At 41.3% G+C, this 24,327-nt stretch overlaps 2 protein-coding genes across 3 annotated transcripts; both read left to right on the top strand.

Annotated features, from left to right (window-relative positions):
• Positions 1-6,271: 6,271 nt before the first annotated feature.
• Positions 6,272-8,876, top strand: rom1a (retinal outer segment membrane protein 1a; the record flags this gene model as incomplete). The annotated part of the gene is made up of 4 exons (XM_080509038.1): positions 6,272-6,421; positions 7,645-8,075; positions 8,160-8,406; positions 8,664-8,876. The coding sequence occupies 4 exons, from the start codon at positions 6,272-6,274 to the stop codon at positions 8,874-8,876; spliced, it is 1,041 nt and encodes a 346-aa protein (XP_080365164.1).
• Positions 8,877-11,240: 2,364 nt separating this feature from the next.
• Positions 11,241-23,797, top strand: frmd8 (FERM domain containing 8). 2 transcript variants are annotated; one of them, XM_080508750.1, is made up of 11 exons: positions 11,241-11,373; positions 13,196-13,288; positions 13,369-13,536; positions 14,512-14,613; positions 16,038-16,096; positions 17,057-17,223; positions 18,562-18,777; positions 18,867-18,990; positions 19,636-19,785; positions 20,296-20,524; positions 20,669-23,797. In XM_080508750.1, exons 2-11 carry the CDS (start codon positions 13,198-13,200, stop codon positions 20,779-20,781), a joined length of 1,419 nt encoding a protein of 472 aa, XP_080364876.1. In that variant the 5' UTR covers positions 11,241-11,373; positions 13,196-13,197; the 3' UTR covers positions 20,782-23,797. The 2 variants fall into 2 exon arrangements, with proteins under 2 accessions (XP_080364876.1, XP_080364877.1); XM_080508751.1 differs by lacking the exon at positions 11,241-11,373 and adding an exon at positions 11,689-11,804.
• The last annotated feature ends 530 nt before the right edge of the window (positions 23,798-24,327 follow it).

Genomic DNA, 24,327 nt, shown 5'->3' with positions numbered 1-24,327 from the left:
CATCACAGTCCTGGTCACCATCATGGAGACGACCACCACAGTCCAGGCCACCATCATGGAGACCATCACAGTCCTGGTCACCATCATGGAGACGACCACCACAGTCCAGGCCACCATCATGGAGACCATCACAGTCCTGGTCACCATCATGGAGACCATCACGGTCCAGGCCACCATCATGGAGACCATCACAGTCCTGGTCACCATCATGGAGATGACCACCACAGTCCAGGCCACCATCATGGAGACCATCACAGTCCTGGTCACCATCATGGAGATGACCACCACAGTCCTGGTCACCATCATGGAGACCATCACAGTCCTGGTCACCATCATGGAGACCATCACGGTCAAAGCCATGCTGAAGACCACCATGACCATACTCATCACCATGAGCCTACTCAGCATCATGCCACGCACCACAGTCCAGGCCACGATCGTGAAGACCACCACACCACACCACATCATAATGAAGACCACCATGGTTCTACTCAACATCATGGAGATCACAAAATTCCAAGCCACCATCATGGGGACCACCACAGTTCAGACCATCATGATGAAGACCACCACAAGCCAGGCCATCATCGTAAAGACCCCAACATGTCAGATGATCTCGATGAAAACCACCCCACTGCTGGCCATCATCATGGAGACCCCCACAGTCCAAGCCATGTCCATGGACACCACCATAGTCCAGTCCACCACCATGGACACCACCACAGTGAATCTCATCAGCGTCACCATGGCGACCACCACAGCCCGGGCCACCAGCATCAGCATGGTGATTATTTCAACACAACTCATCAACATGAGCATCAGACATCAGAATCACACCTCCATCAGTCTCACTCCAAAAACAAAGATCTTGACCACGAAGGCCTCGATGAACACAACTGTCATTTGAAGGGACATTCTGCAGGGATCCCACTCTCTCACAGGACCAGGGACACGAGCAGCCCCTCCAGTCAGGATGAGGAGCAGACCAGTTTCACCACCGCAGCATTACATAAAGTATGGCAGCCCTTTTAAGACAATACTCATTAAAAAAAAAAAAATCTTCTGCTTCACTGCTTTTATTAAGAAACAATTGGCAAAGCCATAACTGCTATTGTTTCATGTGCTTCATCGCCAGGTTATGTAACAATGTTCCACTAATTTGTTTGATATTGATCCGGGTGGACAGTAGATTACTCATTACAGAACAATAGATTAGTTATTACGCACACACGAGAGGATAATCAATTTCACATTCTGACCAGATGCTTTTGTATTGAACATGTTATTTTTCTTATTATTCTTTATACCTTATTATTTGGAGCTTTCAAATATATATTGTTTCTCATCAACATGAGTTTCTTTGCCTTTTACCAGGACAAAGCAAACGAGATGGGGCGAATTATGTAAGTATGATCTATGCACATGATATACAAAGATTTTTTTTTTTTACATCAGAAAATGATCGTGAAGACATTTTCTGACAAAAAAAAGGGAACAGATCACACTAAGTTTGTCTCTCTTCTGACATTTTGTGCCGATCAGGGTGCTACAGGAGCAAAATGAGGGTCTGCACCAGAGTCTGCTGAAGACGGCAGTGAGGATGGAGTGCCTCGGAGAGGAATTCATCAGCAGCCAGAAGCTGCTGGAGGCTGAACTTCAGAGGACACGGATGGAGTTCAGCAGCGTCACAGAAAGATTTAAGAGGTGAAAAGTGCACATTTTAGACACTCGTGGCCGAGGACGACCTTCATGTCGGCAACATGTACATATGCAACATTTGTTTTTTTCCGCCTCATTTTAGCCTACAAAATGACCGTTGTTCCACTCAGCAGACCAATAGCCTACTAGAGAAAACACTTCACTCAGTGGTGAGCATATGTTTCAATGTTTTTTGTTTTTTTTTAATAATTTTTACCAGAAAAAAAAGCCTTTTTATACTAAAGTGTTGCTTTCTGTGTCAGTCGCAGAATATGGAAGGAGAACGTGACAGGTTACACCGCCGGATTTCTGAACTCACTGAGCAGCTCTCTCATGCAAAGTTTGGGAACTCAGTGGAAGCATTCAATGTAAGGACTCTTCTTTGCCACTGGGGTTGCATAAGACAAGTCATGACATTATACAGCATTTCAAATGTAATTTGTTTTTTAATAGTTGCATGCTGTGCAATCAGCTGATGACTTTGTGTTTACTCACCGTAGGTCACCTCGGTGCTACGCAAAACCGACTTCCAGTTTCAGTCAGACAGTGCGGCCCATGATGCCATCAATCAGGTCTTTCTGCCCATCGCCCCCCCTCCGGCTCAGTTCATGGACAACCACAGCTATGAGAAGGTCAAACCTTCTGGGCAGGAGCAACCGCTGGGCTCAGTTCCAGAGGAGGAGGAGTCCGACTGGTCAGAGATGGGAGAAGACATTCCACGGTTTATACTGACGGGATCAAACAGGGGGCACGTGTGGAGACACCAGGAAGACGATTTGGATAAAGACGAGTCGGGAGGAGAGGAAAATGACGTCAAACAAATCTCTTCACATCCACTGCAGACACCCAACCTGCAGTTCACCGTCCACAGCGAGTGTAGTTCTTGTCAATCTGGCTTTAAGAATCTCTCCGAAGACATGAAGGATGAGGGAAGTTACAGGATCGCCACGAGTCCGAATCACGGGTCCACCGTCCTGATCCGGTCAGCCAGCCTGGAGGAAATCCCTCTGGCCGGCCATCACATGCAGAAAGAGCTGAGAGGCACCGAGGCCATGATGAACCTCCACCACACCGCCGTGGAAGCGGTCGTGGATTTAGATAACGAGATCATTCATCACTGGAGAACAAGCAGCGACAGAGTCGCAGTTATCGGTGCGTCAGAGTTAGACAGCGGCCTGGCCGGCCTGCAGTCAGCGGAGCGCATCCTCAACCACTTCCTGTGTCATTCGCAGTCCGACGAGGGCGGCGAGCCGAGTGCGGCTGAGGTTCATGGCTGGAGAGGAGAGATTCCAGACAAGGTGTTGAAAGGGGAGAGAACAGAGCTGTGACGGCAACACGAGCGTGTTGTTTTCTCTGCTTTTAAATGGGCTGTGACTTATGGTTTTCAAGATACTTGACCTTTCACTTCAAGCCACAATATTCACTGAAAATGCTTTGATAGCTTCATCACACATATTTCAGACAGCACAGGTTCCTTATAATAAGCGCATTAACCAATTATATATATTAACATTTTTAGAGTGTAGTTGGAGGATCAATAAAATATGTAACATGTACCTTTAAACATCGTCAAAAAACTGTGAATATGTCTTATATATATATATATATATATATATATATATATATGTAGTTATAGTTTCTTTCCTGTTATCTGTCAAGAGAGTATTAAATCTGTAGAATATGTTTTGTTCAGTGATGTTTGTATAATGTTTATTTAAAGCTTATGTTTCCACTTTTAGTTGCTTATAGGCAAATTCTACTCATACAATTCCACGGCACAGTATATATTTACGAATAGAGTTATGCAATAGCTTTGAACATGTGTATATTCATAATACTTGAGTGATACTATATTTTAGGTTATTGCTATAATTACTAACCTAATGAATTAAATGCAATGAACTTTACAAATCCATGTAACACTTTCCCAGCAACATCTAATAAATGATGCACCATTTAAACTTCATTGATTTATTTCTGATCCACCTTTGTTCTGAATTTGCTCAAACAAAAAGAAAACACGAGAACTTGGGGGTTTGTCATAAGATATAATGAATATTATTAAAAAAATGAGTTTCAATGATTTCACTTAATTGCATCGTTAGTAAGTATAAGAAAGAAAAGCAAAAATTTTACCTTGGACAGCAACAATATATAATATGCATATAATGGGATACAATTTATGAATACGTAATAAACTTAATACAAGGTTTTATTAATTTAAATATTGACACTCTATATTTAATTGAAATTTGTGTTGTAAATATAATATTAATTACATCTCACATTCATGTGTATGTATGTACATATGTATATGCTTGATTTGAATGCATAAACTGTATATATGAAACTTGTGCAAAATATATATTGAATGTATATTGTAATAAATAGTAATATAAGTTAAATAATTTTCTTTAGGTGATATTATGTAGTGAACCTTGTTTTGTTGTGACGGGGTTGGTATATTTAAGCTTTTCTTCAACCTCCACCCTTTCGGCTGAAGAATTACACAATTGAGTGTTATTTGTTTTGTATTGTTTTTTGTGAACATGGCTAAAATATATTTCAAATTCGAGTTCTTTATGACACACTTTTTATTGATTATCCAGTTTTTCTGGGTTGAATGCGATTTTTTTTTTTTTTTAAAGATTTAGAACCACAAAACAACAATTTCCAGAAAGAATTGCTTTTGTCCTCGATACATGGGCTTCTCTCTCTCTCTCTCTCTCTCTCTCTCTCTCTCTCTCACTCTCTCGCTCTCTCGCTCTCTCGCTCTCTCTCACTCTCTCACTAATTCATTTATGTGCATTAGTCAAAGCTGCCTTTTCAATGGTTACTGTTGTACTGAGCTCCTGTTTACTGGAGAAAGAGCACCTCATGGGAAATAAGACTTTTTGTTTCAGCTATTTTGTTCCTTCCATTGCTTCATTAATTTATTTGTGGAACCACTGACCTCCAGATTACAGAGCATCTTCTCCTTCCTACTCACTGATGTAACTTCATCTAAGATTCGGATTATAGAGCGTCTTCCTCCCTCCCTTCCTAACCTCCGCTGAACCTAAAAGGTGAATGAGTCTAAAACCCACAGTGCTGACAGCTCTAATATGCTACAGCAACACAACAATAACAAAGCTATGTGCACATAAACAGGCTTAAATGACAGAATCAATCAATCTGTCTGAGTTGCTTTTCTTTGGATTATTTAGTTTTTCCACCCCCCCCCCCAAAAAAAACAAAAAACATCCAAAACATTTTTAAAGAACTAAAAATAATATAATTTTATGTTGATAAAGTGTGATGCAGCAGTGAGAAATCTAGCACATAAAAAAGGCATACTTGATGATCTAGACTTAGAAAAACACAATCTAATCTGAGAAGCAATTTAAATATGAAAAGTGAAGATGATTTGTTCTTGGACAGCGCATGGAGATCCTACTTTGTTTATAATCCTGGGCTATAAATGGGAGTATTTATCAGTTGACCTAAGTGCCATTGGCGCTACGTAAAACTGCTCACAGGATTCTGACCTTTATAAAAACTGGAGGTGACATGATGGCATCTCCTATTTGAGCCTGAAACATTCATACAGTCTGCAGACAGGCCAACATTACGATCAGGACCTGCGAACCAGACGGTTATATTTATCCCTCTCAGCTCCTCACAAGTGTTATCAGATATTCACAACTTAATCTCTCTGCCGCGGCACATTCTGTCAGGGGAAACATTTCATCACTGTGATTAGTCTGCTGTCTTGTGTTGCAAATAATTTTGTTGTGAATGATTTCCTTTTACTCTCCATTCAACAAATAAGGTGAAATATAGAAATCCATCATTTGGCAGAAAATGTATTTGTCCAATTTGTCTATGGAGTTTTTGTACTGTGAGAAGAAACTGGAGAAGATTGTTGCTTTGAATTAATGTGATCAAGTTCAACAAATAATAACTTGTACACTAATCATATTCATCCCCCTGTCAGCTTCAATTTGGTTTGTCATGCGTGTCCCTTCACATGAGTGATGGGTGCTGAGCAGACAGTGGCCTGGATCTGCGGCCCAGTTTAAGAGGATAGGTAGGAATTAGTGGTAAGATGCTCCCGGCGGCCAGGTTTGCCAAATCCAGTGTGCCAAATCCACTGTGTGGCACACTGGAAGGTGCACAGTGGTCGGTGGGGAGAGCTGGACTTTTTTCTGGACCTTTTGGGGAGCCCAAATAAGGTGAAATTTGACTCACTTATATCTTTATAATCTGAGCTGCACCACGCAAACTGTTAAGCTTTTGACGTGTCACTTTTAAAGGATTTTATTCAAAGCTTTCTACGCTAACTTTTTTTTTCCCTTCTTCAATCACAATTCATTTTTGAATACATTTTCACGTTGCTCTGCCTGTTTCCGCTCGGTCTGTTTTCCGAGTTCCGAGTCGTGTTCCACCTCTGCCACTTCCCTGGCGAAGCCTCTGGAGTCCAGCCTCTCACCTGTCGTCCTCTCTCACAGACACAGCACAGCATCCCCCCTCGTCACCTCGTCGCTCTCCTTCCCCTCTTCCCCCGGCCAGCTCGGACCTCCTCGCTGCAACCATGGTGGTGATGAAGATGAAGTTCCCCTTCCAGAAAAGGGTGAAGCTGGCCCAGGGACTGTGGCTCCTCTCCTGGTGTGCCACAGTCGCCGGGGCCACGACCTTCACCCTGGGGTGCGTCCTGAAGACGGAGCTCCGCAGGAGGGCAGAGGTACTCCAAGTCTTCCTTTTATTTATTTTTTTTTAAATTGTGTTCATAATTTCACATTTACAGAAAGAATATCTGATAACTGTGTACTTACTCGGTGGAAATCTGCTAACTTCAAACTGTTTTTTTGTTGTGATAATTACAAACAAAGCAGAATGCAACAATAAGTGACTGTATTCAACATTCTCACATATACACACTACTGAATAAACACTATAGTTTGAGCCAATAAAATTGACAGATGCCTTCTCTTACTATCTCTTTCAAACTATTTACACCAATAATTTGGGCGGAAACATCAAAAAGGACCCAAACTGTCTCGTAAGGATATAATCGGATGGAAATCCACCTTGTTAATTGTAGATCAGCAAGAAGTAAATATACCTGTGACCCACTTTAAATCCTGAGTCATCATTTCATAAACTGAGCTCTGTCACTTTTAATCATCCTAATCCCTCAAGGTTGTCAGGGCAACTTTCCATTTTCAAGAAACCAACATGTCCTGTGCTTAATTATTCGCATTTCATTTTCTGGTGGAAATTATCTGACAGTTTGACCATTTACATCAAATAAAACTTAAAAAATAAATGATCTATGCACAAATGTAGTCATGCTGCATTTCTATGAACCCATATTGCTTTTCATGATGGATTTCTGGTAAAGTGAGTGTAACTACATGTACGATACGAACTTATATCTTCATTGTGATTATTTACAATTCAAAGTTTTTTTTTTAAAACATGTTTCCTATGAGATCATTTTTTTTTTGGACTTATTAAGTAGACGTGCTCAGCTTCTCATTGTGAGATACAGTTTTGGTGATTTCACCTGAGCAACACAGTTAAAGCTCAGCTGTTTTGAACTGGGAGCTTTTCAAATGTTTTGTGATGGACGTCATGTTTAGTTTATTATAATAGTCAGAAAACGTCCCTTTTCACCTCTTTGAGATCTTGATGTTATGCGTGAGGTGTAAAAATGTAAAACTGAAAAACTTAAATTTAACGCCAGGAGAGTTCAATGTGATTATTTTCTACACGTCCAACAACCACGCATTTTGTTTTGAAAGCACTAAAAACTGCTTGAATACTTCAGTATTATGATATTTTCTCCAAATATGATATATCTTTATATATTTATTGAGTGCTTCAATTTTAAAAGCAACACTGTGTAATACTGCAAACAACTGTGACTAATCGCCTTTATACTGTTTTGTGTCTTACTTCTAGGTAATGGACAACTCAGACATACATATTGTGCCCAACACCCTCATGATTGTTGGCCTGGCCTCCTTGGGCATCAACTACTTTGCGTCGAAGATCTGTCAGGACGCGCTGGACGCCGGGAGATTTCCTCGCTGGAAGAACTTCTTGAAGCCCTACTTCGCCGTCTCCTGCTTCTTCACCGTCCTCATGCTGTTGGCGGTCATCATGAGCTACGCGATGAAAGGGAGTCTGGAGTCTTCCCTCAAGGCCGGGCTGAGGAACGGCATCCGCTTCTACAAGGACACCGACACCCCGGGCCGCTGCTTCCAGAAGCAGAACATCGACCGCCTGCAGATGGATTTCCAGTGCTGTGGAAACAACGACTTCAGGGACTGGTTCGAGGTGCAGTGGATCAGCAACCGCTACCTGGATTTCAACTCTAAAGAAGTGAAAGAGTAAGTGGATGGACATTTCACAGTTTCTCTCGGAAATTCATTTCGAAACCCCCCGCGAGTGATTTTCCACTTGTTTTTCTTCAGCCGCATCAAGAGCAACGTGGACGGCCGCTACTTGGTGGATGGAGTCCCGTTCAGCTGTTGTAACCCCAGCTCTCCCAGACCGTGCATCCAGTATCAGCTCACCAACAACTCCGCTCACTATAACTACGACTACCAAACGGAGGAGCTCAACATTTACCTCCACGGCTGCCGAGAGGCCCTGGTCCACTACTACATGGGCCTGATGAACACCATTGGCGCTGGAGTCCTGTCGATCTTCATCTTGCAGGTAGAGCATGAGGTTTTATGTTGATTTCAGACAGAAATGGTGGCGACATGTTGATTTTCGGGAGATGGATAGTCTCTGATCATGAAACGAGACATTGAACATCCTTTACTTTGGTTATCTGATTCTTAAATCTATTAATCTCTCATTCACTTGTTATGTTTCGAGAATACCCATAACTTTACTTTTAGTGGTCCCTGTCTGGAAACCACATTTACCCATCAGGCACCTTCATCACACTCCACCTTCCTCTTTCTCAGGGCTCCGTGCTGGTGAGCTTGCGGTTCCTCCAGACCGCCATGGAGGCCGTGGCAGGGAAGGAGAACACAGAGATCGAGACTGAGGGCTACCTGCTGGAGAAAGGCGTGAAAGAGACCATCATGGAGTACCTCGACCCCTTGCTGAAGTTTCTCCTGATTAAAAACGGCGTGGGGGAGGGAAGTCCTGAAGGAGCAGCCACCACCCCCGCATAAAACCTCGACAAATGAACTTACATGTAAATAATTTTTACACAAAGAGGGCAACTAATGCATGATTTCAATTTAAGAAGTGAACACAAATGATACATTTCTATTAATTTCATAAATTTAGGGTTAGTGATTTTTTTAAAATTTCAGACGACCACGTCTGTTAATGTAAAAATATACATACAATACTCAACTTTTACATTTGATTTTACGTTGGTATATCTCTGACACCCCCAAAAGCACTGCTAAACCCATCCTAACTTCTGTTTTTGAGGTACTTGTCATTATATCTTCATTCACACGAATCATAAATGAGCACTTTTCTTTTGAGGTAATCATTGGTTTTACCTTCCAGGTTATTGATGATATTTTTGTTTACAATCTCATTCCATTGCTTTTGAGTGTGATGCACACTGCATTCTCATAATACTTGGCGGTGTCAGACGTTTAAAAAAATTAAGAAGAAAAAGATTCACCTGGATAAACAGTAACTGATGAGACAGTGTTCAAAACAAAGTTTTGGTCCTTCAAAAACCAAGATATAATGCTGATTGTAGAGTGGCACGAGGCAAAATGCTCAGCTGTGCAACAAGACTATGGCACAAAAGAACTGAGGACTTATTAAAGTTTGAAGTTACAAAACGTCTCTTGGAGTGGAGTCCCTTTTTCTGCCTGGATGTGAACGCAGTGCGGTTCAGGTGCACACTTCATATATGTCCCTCCAAAAACAGGTGCTCCGGGACGCATCTTTCTCCTTGCCTCTCCTCTCCGAGTCAGTGAAAGGAATCGGATTAAGAAGATTGATTAATCGATGTCAGTAATGCAGTGAAAGCCATCAAGTATGTCCTCTGCTGTGACCCCTTTTGATAAAGCTGCTAATCACATTGGTTAATACGCAACCTGCTGCTCCTGCAGTTATACACCTGCATCCGGTGGATGAGCGCTGCAGAGAGAAATGTGCTTCCAAAGATTATTAAACTGAGATAGCATCATAAAAATGCCACCACAGTCCAAAGTGGTGACATTTTCTGATTTAATTAAGTGGACAATGTCAATGTTCTTCAGTTTCTCATGGACTCCTTTATTTCTTTAAACTTTGGTCACTGCACTTTGAAAAACATTCAGTTTTGTCATTGAAAAGTGACATATCAGTGGATAAACAATACTTGCAAATGGCTGCGTGTTAAGAAATGTTTTGATGAACGCTTAGAATAGAGGAGGTACACAGACTGTGCAATGTAATGGTGTATGTGCAATAAATTCTGTTTCCATGAGGGTTTACTGTATTTCTCTCAGCTCAACTAATTATATTATTACTAATATTTTAGCTTTGGCTGTAATCTGTTTTGAGGAGAATAGAAGTTTTCAACGTGTGGGATGAGCTTCCCATGCATGACACCGGGTGGACTTCATGAAAGACTTTGTGGTCAGTGGGAAGATTTTACCCAAGTTTACATTACTAAATTTTGTATAAAATCATATAATTAATTGTTTGAACAGGAGCAGAAACCATATGAAGAGGTAAGGAAGAGCATTCAGCCAAACATTACTACTAAGCTTGTGCAATCTGAGAGTTCTGGGGGCACATTGTTGTTGAAGCGAGAGGGGATTTGTCCTCCCACACTTTGAAAACCCTATTGTGAATAAATATATGTGCAATGACTTGTTACATAAACTCGGGGATGATCAGCTTTTGGAAAGACATGAAAAAGACTAGTTATCTTACTTGAATATTTTAATACTAAATCAATAGTATTAATAGTATCAATGGATGTGCGTTTTTTTATTTTTTATTTTTATTTTAGCTTTGATGTATTAATGCTTCATTGACAAAAGACTTGACTTATTTACTAAAGGAGTTTTCAATAAATACATTTATTAAATTGAAGCATTATTACTTGAGAGATTTTACACAAAGTACATACGTGTAACGGTTTGACAGTCATCATTTTTAAATGGATGGGCTGTATATATTTTTCTCATCTCATTAGAATTTTTTTTTAGCTCATGTTTCTTTAAGAGTCGAAATTCCAGCTGGATCTACGTCAAAATCACGTGATATGTTTACGCGCTCACTGACGTATGAATACTTTTTTCGAGTCGTTTTGGGGATTGGATCTTTTTTATCCAGATGGAAGTGAATCGTCTTCAGTATGAAGGCTAAAACAAATTTTGAATTATTACATCTCAAGAATCTCGTAGTAATAGTTTTGGTATGCATTTATAATTGTTGTATTGAAGAAAGCGTCTTTTGTGACGTTTCGATATCTTCCAGAAAGACTGTCACACCCACGAAAGACGAGTGATTAACAGGACTCGGATCATCCGGCGCCGCACACACGGTAACTGTTGCAGCTGCCCGGAAAGCTAGTCGAGCGCTGGCTAGCTGTAGTCAGGGAGATAACACAGTACTGTTGATCCGCTTTCTTACTCTATTTACTCATTTATCATATCTAGAGGTGCCGTGGCAAGTGGAGGGAAGCGGCCGAGAAGCGACAATTAGGTGAATATGATATATTGTTTCCTTAAGTTGTGGTTTTCTTCTGTGCGACAGTGTATCGGACCGTTGAACAAAACACCGAAAGTTAGCTAACGGGGGAGGAGGGAGCACAAGTGGGCGAATAAATAGTTTCCATCAAGCTGATAAATAATATGTATTTATGTGTCTAAAAATACCCCCAGTGACGTTTGGCGCGAGCAAGATTTCCACTGAGAAGGAGGGGGCAGCTAGCGTCGGCTAATTGAATTGACGTGTTGCCCAGGATAGTGTGTCCGCTGCTTGTTGTGTCTGGACACCTAAAGGACAACAATCTGTGGGAGACGACTCATGACCGCCCCACGGGCCCTGAGACGATTCGGTCTGGTTGTTCCCTGAATAAATACCCTGTCACATTTCCTCACAGTGGCTTTGACAAGCGCCTGAAGTTCAGCAGGGTGAGACCAGGTTTACTCTCAGAAGGTGTGATTGTACAGGATCTTTCCTTCTGGGTCGCATTGAATCCAGAACTACATCAAAACATGACTGAGGAAAGTGTAATGTTCACTTCCTTCTGCTGCTAATGTCTGTTTACTCTTAAAGAGGGTCACTTGGCAGTGGGTAAGCTGCTGTTTGTTTTCATCACTGGTCTGTCTGCCAATTATCATACTAGCTATACATTTTGTTTACAAATATTTTCCAGAGTCTGAGAAGCAGCCAGCATCCCAGGTCCAAAATATATTTTTATGTAGGACTTGATAAACAGTGGATATTCGCAATAATTTGACTCAAACATAATGTATGTCAGTCAACTGATTGTAGACACATTTTTTTGTTTGTTTGTAGACTGTTATGGTTATGCTGCAATGTAAGATTGCTTACTGGTGTCTCTCCATTATTTGATTTGTTTTCCTTATTTTGTGTGACTAGGACTTCTCAGTACACACACAACCTCTTTACGGAAGGGTTTGATTGTTTTGTCTTCTTCTTTCTTCATGTAATCCCACACATATTTCATGTCTGTCTTTTCCTTGAATGTAATTCCTATTATTGCTGGCTATATATGTTTGGTTGCTCTCCTCAGCTGCAGATAACCTGGAACTAGTGTGCTTGATGACTGTGCAACCTTGATCAATACCAGTTTTTCCACACGTCTTGAAACGTTTGTTCTGGATTATGGCTAAACACGTCATTCTTAGTGCAGTCAACAACCTTTAGATTGGACAGATTTGAATGATTTGTTGTTTTTCTCAGTAATGAATCAAGCAGTTAAAGTTGCAAGCTGACAGACTGCATTGTATGTCAATCATCATGATCTTTGTGGGACCTAAGTCACAAATCACCCAGTTCAGGTTAGAACACTTCCATGTTTTGTCTCTCAAAAACAAATAAAAGAAGGACACTAGGCCTAGCTTCACAATAAATAAAAGAATCCTCCCAACTATACTCATCTTGCATCACATGCTACAGAGTACTGTAGAAACGATAGAAATCAGGCTTCCCTATGGATTAACAATAAAGTCCCATATAGGACGTGAATGGAGAACATGTCTGGACAAAGAAAACTTTGATCACCTTAGTGTAGGAGGTTTAAGCACAGTTAAGTATTGCCTGAAGGGAATTACAAACCAGATCTCCCAGTTGCACGTTTAGCATTTATGTGGGAGCTGCAAACCTGGCAACTATCTCTTAAAGGGTAAGTATCATATTCCAGCTCACTCTATTCTGGATGTTTTATTCTCTCCCTCATTAGATTTTACCATCTCATTCTGTCTGTCCAGGATGTTGCTGTGCTCACACCCGCTGATGTGTTGACTGATTCAGCTTTCTTCTTTGTGTTTCAAATTAGAAATGGAAGGAGACGATTACAGTTTTCCTCCAGACTCATCGGACGACCACTCACAAAGAGGAAGCGTTGCTTCCTCTGCAACACTTTCCCGTCGTACGTTTCAACAACCCCTTTCTTTGCCGTGCTCTTTCACTTGGTACCATATAGAGTGACATTGTTTTTGTTTCCCACAGCTCAGGACGTGCTTGTGTACTTGTTTGGAGACAGCGCAGTGCACTTATCCGTGGAGGGGCTGGGCAGCGTGACGGTGCAGGAGCTCGGTCGCAGCGTTCGAGAGGCCCTTCATATCCCTGACTCTGCTCAGGATGCTTTTGCCTTCTGGCTCTCTTCCCCACTGCTCGGTGAGAACATTGCTCATCAAGTGAAACACCACTTGTTTCATAATATGTCTGAACAATATATCATCATTTCTGGCCATCGTGATGTCAAAGTGTCCAATATAGATATTGCAAAGTACTGAATTGTGCTACTCTGTTCATGCTCGGCCAATCGGATGACGCCCTGATGCCTGTTTCTATATAGATCGGAGTGGCTGAGGTCACAAAATCCATGGAGCGAGAGCTTAGCGAATGTCACAATGGCAGGAAGGAGTCAAAATGTGGGCGAGAAAAGTCTGGGAGAAGAGCTACTATTTGCAGTTTCAGCGAGTCTCTAGAGTTTCGAGACAGAAGCTGTGCAGATGAGATCGAAACAGGAACACAAAAGGCATAGTTATTACCAGTCAATTTTGAAGTAAAACCTCAGAAACCAGATCATAACTCATTTGAGTTATTTAACATTAAACCTAGTGGCAACAGACACACGTCAGAGGCACAAAAGCACAAACGTAAAGGAAAAGTGACTATAAAATCTGACGAAAAGGTCAACAATTCCTCTCCTTCTGAATGACTGTGACTGGACATGATGATAAATGAAATGCAGCCCACTTTGAGATTTGCAGAAAAAGAAAGGAAGTATCATTTAGAAGTACATATCCCAGAACAGATCGACATTCACATCATGTACTTGAGTACATGTTTAGTCTAGTCGTTGAAGTGTCATGGCAGTGCAGCATTAGTGACCGAGAAGAAGAAGGCCGGTGAGCAGATGCAGTGAGGGAGGACATGCAGGATTTAAAGAAATTGATGAAACTGACCCCTGAACAGGAAAATGACAAAAGATTATGAAGAACACAGCGTTTTCATTTCTGGATTGGATAGTATTATTGTAATCACAAAGCTGGACATTCTTGCACATCACATGTTTACTTAATCTCCTACAGCCCTGATGCACAAAATAAATAGCACATGTAAATGTATTGCTGTTTTTTTTCTTAGAGCTGCAGCTGAAAGCGAGGCATCAGCCGTACAAGTTGTGCCGACAGTGGCAGGACCTGCTGTATCGCTTCACTGAAGCTTCAGAGGAAGACATTTCACAAGGTGAGAGATTAGCCTGGATGACGCTGAGTTACCGTGCACCGTTAAGACTCCACTTTAGTGCCAATCATTCTTCTGTATTCACTTCTTCCAGGCAAGGCTGTGAAAAGAGAAGCCCGTCTTGGCTTATGTCAAATTACAGCTTAAAAGTGAAATTAAAACATGAAATACAAGGATGGTGTGACTCGAGTATTTATTACGTCAACCGCTGATGAAACCTACAGTTATACAGTTGAGTTAAATAAGGCCGAAATGTGCCTTTGGGTGTGTTTGGAATATTTCCTTATAAAGTCCGACAGTTACGTAAAAGCAATTGCCAGTGTTATGATTATATTTGTGATAACATTGCTGTTGGTTTACTAGGAAATGTCAGATGGCCATTTGTCATTTACAGTGCTGCTGGTGATTTTCAGCATGTATTTCATTCTAACTCTCTGGACACAGACACATTAATTCTTAGTTTCAGTTTTCTGTTATGTTTCAGAATACAGATGCAGCAATACAGTATAATAAGCAAAAAAAATAATTTAAATATGAAAAAAATGGAACGACCCAAGCTACTTCACTGTATCATAGTGAATATTTCCCTGCTAAGAAATATGTAACCTCTTTCTGAATCTTTTTTCATCACTGAAGCAATCCAAAACAAAACAAACATGCATCAGTGAGGCTTTTATTCTCATCCGATGGTGGATTATAATCTAATAAAGCTATGGAATGATTTATGGATGACGGTCAACTGCAAGTCTTTATTAAAACCTTCACAAACAGTTTTTTCTTCCATAATCCTTACCACAGCATTAAAATCAAATACATATAATAAATATCAGTGAAAACACCTTTAATGCCAGAATGTGTTTAATTGATCAAGTGATTGGTCAGACGTCTGATAGAAACAGTATCACATCAGAAGATTAAATACCATTAAAACACTTATCAAATCAGAAATCATTACCAACATTATTCTTGCTGTGACTCAGGTTGAATATTATATATTATATCTATTATATAAGATTATCGTTTTGTAGATTTTGAAAGCCAGGACACATTAGTAAGAAGTTGGAAAGGAGGTGTGAGACGCTGACTCACAGTCTGGCATCATGTTCTTTTCTTTTCTCTATAATTTTGCTTGTGAAACACCCACATTCTTCCAACGGCGTCAAAGACACTGTGACCTGTGGACAACATACTCCCAATTAAACAAAAATGTATCCCAGAGGTCAAGTATAATCACTTAAGATGTTGTGTGTTTTTTTTGCTGTTGTTGTGGAGTCGAGTCCACATAACAAGCAGGACTGAAAGCCCGAACGCGGTGTGTTGGAGGACACTCCAGTTGTCTCTCTCTACCCACATTCATCCACTTTGGACGATGGGACTGAAAAACACAGACACTAATGTATCATCATTGCACTCTGCTTTTTCCTCAGATGAACCGTGTCTCCAGTACCGACGCAACGTGTTTTATCCCAAGTCCAAAGAGCTGCAGGTATTATTAGATCTGCAGGGGCATTCATTAATCCTACAAATGAGTGAATTATGAAGACAGCATAATCCATCACCGGGTATCAAGGGTCCAATGTTTGGAAAGCTGCTGACTCACAAAGCACAGAGTACTTCTCATGAGGACTTTGAAAGTCAGGAGAGAGAGCATTGTTTATAATGAGAGCTTTTTGAAAGTGAGATTCGGTGATTTGCTGGCTTCACAGGGGATCTGCAATCTGGTGAAAGTCCTTTTATAAAAACCCATTATAAAGTGGTTGGCACGCAGCTGCAAATGAAATATATTAAAGAATAGACTGAACATTGTTGATGTTTCAAATACAGTCATTAAATCAAATCCAAGTCAATTGAGCTAGAAAAAATTACTAAAGGCTCATATTTACTCTATAATTATGGCAGTTTTAGACAAAGGAAAAGAAATCATGATGAGAGTATCTTTGTGGTTTAAAATCATCTGGTTTTATGTCAGAAAGGGAGACAGATTGTCGTGGATGGCCTGAGATTTATGGCTGCAGTCTCACTACATTGCACAGCGTGAACGCAGCCATCAGCCGAAGCTGTGAGCAGCCAATAGAAATGCAGCTGAAAATGAGCTTCCCAGTGCTGCATCAAAATAAAAGTTTGTAGATTCCCATGGAGGGGAAATGTCTGGACTACGTCCACATTCTCCGTCTACATCCATACTGAGCTTTTCCCCTTCACATAAATACTACATACCCTGTACAAACTACAGGGTATAAAAAAAACAACAAGATTCCTGATTCTGGATTGTTGGAAAAGAATAATAAAACATATCCTGATCACACTTGGGGTGGAGGTAGGTGATGTACAGTTCAGTTTAAACCAAACTTTGTAAAGTCTCAGTCACAGGTTGTCAACATTTTATAAGATTGCTATAATCTGTGAGTTGTTGGTCGGTTATTGTCACCGTCTGTCTCCTGAGCAGATCGATGACGAGGGAGTGTTGCGGCTCCTTTACGAGGAGGCCCGGAATAACATCCTCGCGGGGCGGTACCCCTGTGACCCCGAGCACTGGAACGGTCTGGGAGCCATGACTGTTGCTCTTGAAGAGGGAACGGCTCTGGACAACCAACAGTTCACCACCTCCGTAAGGTAAGTTTACACAGATGATAATGGTGACGATTCAGGTGTGTCTCATTATCCCCATAGCCTGCTGAATTTAGCTTCCTTGCTAACTGACAGAGGCACCAACCAGTCTGTGAAAACATGTTGTAAATGCATTTCCGAAAACTTTACATTACTCATTTGAATAAATGAGTTAAATGTCATTATGTAATAAATATACACACATACGCTGATATAAAAAATTAATCAGTTGTTTGACATTTCTTTGGAATAGTAACGCTCACTTTTAGATGATAAAAATAAGTCCAGGTTTATCTCTGCACGATCCTCTTCGTCTTTCTGTTTCGTGACTCCAGCAGTGGCTGAAGTGTTCTCGTGACCCCGCCACAGCTAAAAATGGAGAAGTACTTTGTGATTCTGCTGTCCATCATTTTGTGAAGTGTTGAGGGGGGAACAAAAAAAAAACACCAAAAAAAAAAAGCCTCACTGCAGCTTAATGTACCGGAAAAATGTTAGCACTTTAAAAAAAAAAAAACGAGAGCGAGAAAAGAAAGCGCCACCCAGCTCACATGCCTCAATCCAGCTCTGTAAAGGGCATCAGACGGGGAGCAGCTCTTGAGTGCTTCAGCACAATCAGCCACAACATGTCGCAATTTGATGGAAATCCACAGGCGTTTGCGAAAAAAAGGTCAACAGCGTCCTTTTGTGTTAAGAAGGCTTTCGTGTGATCTTTTTTTTTTTTTTTTTTTTTTTAGCTTGATAATACTTATACTGTGTGTTTTCTAATTATTTGTGGGTCTGTGAGACCAGGAATGCACAAAAGGACATTTGTCAGAAGAGCCTCTCGTTTGGGAAATGTGCCTTTTTCTTTTTCTGCAGAATGTTATTTGAACTGCTGCTGAGAGTGAAGTAATAAAAAGTTAAAGATACTTTACAGAGTCTGTGCAGCACTGTGTTATAACACAATACATTTTACTGTAGGTCCTCACTGGCAGACATGACAGGCTGCCTGGTTTACATGTGGTCAGATATTTCTAAAGATACTTTGTACTTGTTAGGTTATACTGTTGTACATGTGTTTGAATGTTATGTTTACGTCATCTATTTAAGCCTGTTTGCATGATAGTACATTATCAATAAATCTGAACTCGACAACATTTTTTTATTGCTTTCTCATAATGTGAAAAACATTCAGGCGTCTGGCATTTAACAAAAAGTTCTACTTGACATGAGACAAACTGTTTAGGGTGTCTGGGAGCAAAGGAAAACAGTGTTTTAAAGCAGTAATTTAGAAAAAGAAAAGAAAGGCGGACACACCTCGTGAATCATGACACTCTGAACCCTAAACGCTTCTGTTTTCTGCAGGGAGAAAAAGCTGTCCTCCTATCTGCCTGCTCACGTGGTCATGGGGAGCGGAGGGCTGTTCTCCACGCTGCGGGGCAAGTCGAGCAGGAACGCCGGGCTGGAGCAGAACCTCCTGGGCGAGTACAGGAAGATCAGCACGTCTGCAGGAAGCTCACCCGAGCCCACACAGCTCCTACACCAGTACCTCAGCACATGTCACACTCTGCCTTACTACGGGTAGGAGCGCGTTTACGCAGCTCGACTCATTATGGACATAGTTGGAAAATCTCTTTTCAGGGTCCGACTGACATCAAATACACAAACAGGTGCGGTTTCTTTTTTGGAGAGATTGACAAGCCGGCCCAGGGGCTCCTGCAGCGGGGGAAACGCAAAGCCGTGAACGTGGGGATCTGCCTAGAAGGAGTGTATGTAATGGATGCGAAAGAGAAGGTGAGCCCTGGATTATCAAGGTCGGTTCTTTATGAGGATGTTTCCATACATTTTCCCTTTTTCTCTATTTTTATTTTAATGCAAGTGAACCAAAATGCATCTGCAAACTAAATGCCACCTTCATATAGATGAATAATAGATAATACTGCTCACCTCCACTGAGTAGGAGGCCTTTTCTCTTTTAAGTCGCTGAATGCAGACAGACTATGCTTTATTCCATGTATTTTTAATTTTATAACTTATACTTTTATGGCTATATGTGATTATGTGTAAATGTGACTATATGTAAGTTTGAGTGTCCTTAGTTATTCTTTTTTTTTTTTTTTTTATTGATGCAGTGCAAAAACAAACAAATTTTCATAGGCTAAATGTACCTGGCTTTAAAACTTTCTGATTAAAATGAAATATACTTGTAGTAAATCAAGATTGTGTTAACCAGTGCTCCACTGTGTGGCTACTATTCCTAATTGGGCATTCGTACCGTACGTATATAAGATGGACAAAACGCAGTTGCTTTAGTCCACACCAGAATTAAACTGCATTTTAGAAGTACGTGTAGCACGTGCTCCGTGTCTCACTGTGTTTGTGTATAAATAACCACCGAGTTCTCCGCAGTGATCTCCTCTTTATTTCCCCGTCCTGCAGCATGTGCTGCTGGGTCTGCGTTTCAGCGAGCTCTCCTGGGACCACAGCTACCCCGAGGAGGAGGGGGACTCGCACATTCTGTGGCTGGAGTTCGACGGGGAGGAGGACGGCACCCCCGTCAACAAGTTGCTGAAAATCTACTCGAAGCAGGTAAGAAAGAAAGCGGTGAAATCAAAAGAAAATCATCTCCCGGGTCTTCGTTGAAGCGTTGCCTTGCCGTCTGAACCCTGAAGTCTTTTCAAGTGTGTTCATTAAGGAGGGAGGATGTACGTGCTCCTCCGGGGAGCCGCACTGCACCTGCTGCTTCAAAAGGTTTTTCACTATGAGGTGCTGCTGTTGTGCTCATTTGATCCTTCGGCGGAGCAACACTTCATACTGTTGTCAAATCCTGGAAAATATCAATAATAGCTTTGTGCTCACATTTTTATGTCCCCCGCTTAACGGCTGCTCGTTGAGCCCGTCTGAGCGGCTGTACGGTGAAGAGGCGTTACATAATGACAGAGGCTGGGAGCATAATCGCACCAGGCTGTAATCCAAAGATGACAATGTGAACCTAATGTACCCAGAGGTTCTCTGAGATGCCATTAAAAAGTACATTATAGTTCACACACAGTTAACAACGGTCAGACCTAATGTTTTTTTTTTTGTCTTTCCCCTCAGGCTGAGCTGATGAGCGGCTTTATTGAGTTCTGCGTGGAGCTGAAGTCTGCGTCCGAAGGGGGAGCTGTGGCCGAGACGGACGGCGACGCGAACCAGTCCCCGCAGCCCGCCGGGCCAGAGGGCAACAAGAAGAACGGACGAGGGGGGCGGCGCGGGATGCTGCACAGGCAAGGGAGTGTCGTGTGCAGCCGAGTCCACTCGCTCAACACCATCAGCTACGTGGACAACGGTGAGTCCCGCCGGTCCCTTACTGTGGCCGTCGGGTCAATCTCTGTGAATTCTGCAGAGGCTGATGAAACGTTTGTCCCGGCATCATCTTGTGCAAAGTAATGATTATCTTCTTTGTCTGTTTTGGGGGGTTTTTTCGTTTCAGGAAAGGAAATCAAACGCTTAAAGCCGAAAAGAGCTGCGTCGTTCTTCTCACGGCAGGCGACTGTACCCACCTACTCGGCTGTGCAAGTGACAGAGAGTTTGGAGCAGGGTTAAAGTCGCTGATGTGCTCGGACCCGTTCCTCTCCAAGACCAAATCTGAACATTTACAGAGATTTAAAAAAAAAAACAACAAACAAAAAAAAAGGAATCGAGACGTTTATCTGCTAATATATGTACATGTAAAGGACCAAGTGAGAGGTATGCAAGTGTGAGCAAGACTATTTATCTTCTGACGTTGTGTATATTAAGAGAGGACAGTAATGTGAAACACAAAGTGATTTATCAGTTATGCTTCCGAGGTTGAATTGAATGGGCTATTCAATAGACGGCCTTGCATCCATGATGGATTTCTTTCATAAGTCTGAGACATGCCTTAGAGAAATCCTCAAACGGTGACTGCTGCATGCACGTCCCGCAGCGACTTTACCACTACGAAGCGAACATGTGACACCTCAAAGCAGTACGAGCACTGCATTACCTCTTTTTACCTTATTGGGGATTTGAACATCGAGAGTGTTGCAATCGGTCCCTGTGTCGTCGCTCCTCCTCGTAAGTGCAGAAGTTGCCACCGCCACCTCCTTCCAGTCAGCATGACAAACAGTTTCAGGGGGCGATGTGAAGGCTCACGCTCTCTGGTCTGCTTTTTCAAAATGCCAGTGCCTTCTTCTCATGAAAAGGGAGGCGACGCCTCTTCAGACCGTTACCGATTGAAGAACGAGATCCGTATGGGCGCACCTTGGCTGTGTTGTGGAGGTTTCTTGTGAGTATGTGAATTTAAGATTTAGACACGGCAACCGTCACGTCGTCATGGAGAGAAAGGAGGCAGCACGTCCCTCTTTGATGAATTTCGTTGCTCTTCATAGTTACAAAAGCCGAATAGTTCAAATGTAATCCAAAAGTTGAAATTTACAGAAGATTTTACTGGATGTCCTAATGAATGCTGCCAGGAGAAGTCCACAATGTTAGGTCTGATTTGGACTCATTAAAGTTGAATTATGACTAAACTGAACAGTCAACCTTGGAATTCCCCTGCCATATTGGTCTATCCTGTTGGCATGTTATATGTGAAGACAATCTTCCAAATTTAGTACCATGTACCAAGACCTGATTAGCAAAAGAATACCGATGCAGCTCTATATGTGTATCTTCCGGCACTAAAACTAATAACTGGCTCGTCAATTTCATTGGCACTTCTTTATTCAGACATAAGTTTGAAGATACAACTGTAATTGACATGTTTTCGATGTCAGCTTGCGATTGTACAGTTTTTAGGATGTTTAATGAAGAGTAAAGTATTGATGGTATAAACTTCCTAGTCTATGAGATAAACCTAATGTCATGCAACATGAATCAACATATCTGGAGGTGACATTTTTAAAGGTGCAGTATATAAGTAATTACACGTTTGTACACAGGGTGGCAGCAGTGAGTCACTATTCCTCTGAACTGCAGCCCTCATCCAATTTCTTGTCTGTTGTGTGAAAATCCGATGCTTCTATTTCTTCTGTTCTTGTACTGAAGGTAAGAAAGACGGTAAAGTGACTCACTGCAATACCTTGTGGGACAAAGTGGGAATGTTCGGCGAGCAGGTTCACTTATTATTGGGGGACTTGCAACGATGGATTGGTCCTCCTTGAGTTTGTTTTAGCATCTTTCTGACTGACAATATAGCATACTGTATCTTTGAGTGGGCAGTGACTCCTCTTTGCATGTGGCCTTGAACAAAACCATTAACCACGCTGCTTGAATCTGCACGTCTGTCCGACATGCTGCAGCCCAGTGTGCTACCTTAACGCCCGACCTGGCCGAGTCTTCTGGGTGTGTCTCTGAACTTTACCCTGATGCCACTAATATATGCAGGTTCTGATTTTGCTGCACAAATCCCACCTCACTTGAACGGCCATGAAAGAGGGTCCTTGTCTCTATAAAACCGCCTTCCACTTGAACGTCTGTCCACCTTTGACATAAGCGTGGAATCGTATTCTCCTCAGCATGCAAACCTGCAGAATGTGCTTACTTTTTCTTTTTTTTACACTTCGGCTTGTATGCCAGCTACTGTCTGTAACCGACCTACGGGAGTCCAGCATATCGTTGCAAACGTACACTATGCATGTCACATTGTAGGATTAGGCATTCCCGCAGTCTGCACATCATATGATGCTGCACTAATGATACTAATACACTTGTTTATAAACCTTTTACATCAGCGGTTTGTCAACTTTTGAGATATTTTTACATTCATTTTTCAGATATTAGTCACTTTGTATACGACGATGAAGAACTAGGTCTACTCAAACCTCTTGTCTCGCAGCCACTGCAGAAACTTAAGTGCCTTTTTGTTTCTTTCACCTTTTTATCAAAAGGAAAGGCCGGTTTGGTGACGCCATGGTTTGTTTTCTAACGTTATTAACAAGATGACAGATTTCATCTTTCCTTGCTGAAGTGAGGATATTGAACGATCGATGAACAGTGTGGCGTGGTTCTTCCCAGTGGTCATTTTTGCCTCCGTTCAAATACACTTTTTTTTTTTTTTTTAAACAGTAAACAGTCCGTTCCTCAGAGATTATCTCTTACTTGGTGATGTGTTTACTCCTCCACTGCTCACTGCCGAACTGTACTGAAGCCATATTCATTTCATCTAACATCTTTCATAATATTGATTTAGAGCATTATAACAGATTCTGTTTTGACACTCACAGTTGTAGATTTGTTTTGAAATCACCCCAACTTATTTCCCGGACCTGTAGTGGAACTTACATGTAATAATAATTGGAAAAAGTGTTGTCTTATTGTCTTATATCACATTTTGTTTGATACCATTTGTGTGCAGGGATGTAAAAGTTGAATAACACTGTTGATATTTAGAAATTCTTTTTGTTAATACTCTTGTAGATACGTTTGTTTTTGTTTATTTTTGCATCTGAGATTTATTTACTCAGTGTAATCACAGTTTTTGAATCAATTACAAAATATTCCACTCTAAAGGCATTGCCCATGATACAGTATGGCTTATTTGTCACATTTTTGAACATTTGACCAATAAAATGAAACCTGTTTTCAATTTGTTCAACTTTGTTTTGAGTAGCTTTCCTCATCATTGATTTCTATTCGTTTGCGTAAGCTTCTTTTGGAGATTTGACATTATTGTTACAATTTGATTTGCACATCATAAAAGATAATCTGATTAAAAAGAATAGAGTCCTCTGGATGAGCTGCAGCTGACTGAGACATTTTTGTTTTTACCAAGACCTATAAACACACCGTTACAATAATCCAGCCTGCTGGAAAATACATGCAGAAATCTTATATTCCTGGAATATTTTACAGCCAATTCCTACAATATTTTACAGATGGTCACTTAATTCAATTGTTTCCGGTGATTTTTAAAATATTTCATTCGTTTCATTAAAAACTACAAAACGGCTCGCGTCGCTCTTGTGACGTAGGTGCGACGACATAACAGCTGATTGGCTCCAAACCCGGAAGCACTGAAGCTTCCAGCAAGTCGCTTGTATCCGGTAGAATATGTCAAATCCCGATTCTTTCTGTGAAAGTGACTGTTATTAATACAAGCTAGTTATTCACTTCTCATCGCGAAAC

This window comes from Blennius ocellaris (genome assembly GCF_963422515.1).
Source record: "Blennius ocellaris genome assembly, chromosome: 14".
In the NCBI taxonomy this organism is placed as follows: domain Eukaryota; kingdom Metazoa; phylum Chordata; class Actinopteri; order Blenniiformes; family Blenniidae; genus Blennius; species Blennius ocellaris.
This window is presented reverse-complemented; position numbering and strand designations above follow the sequence as displayed.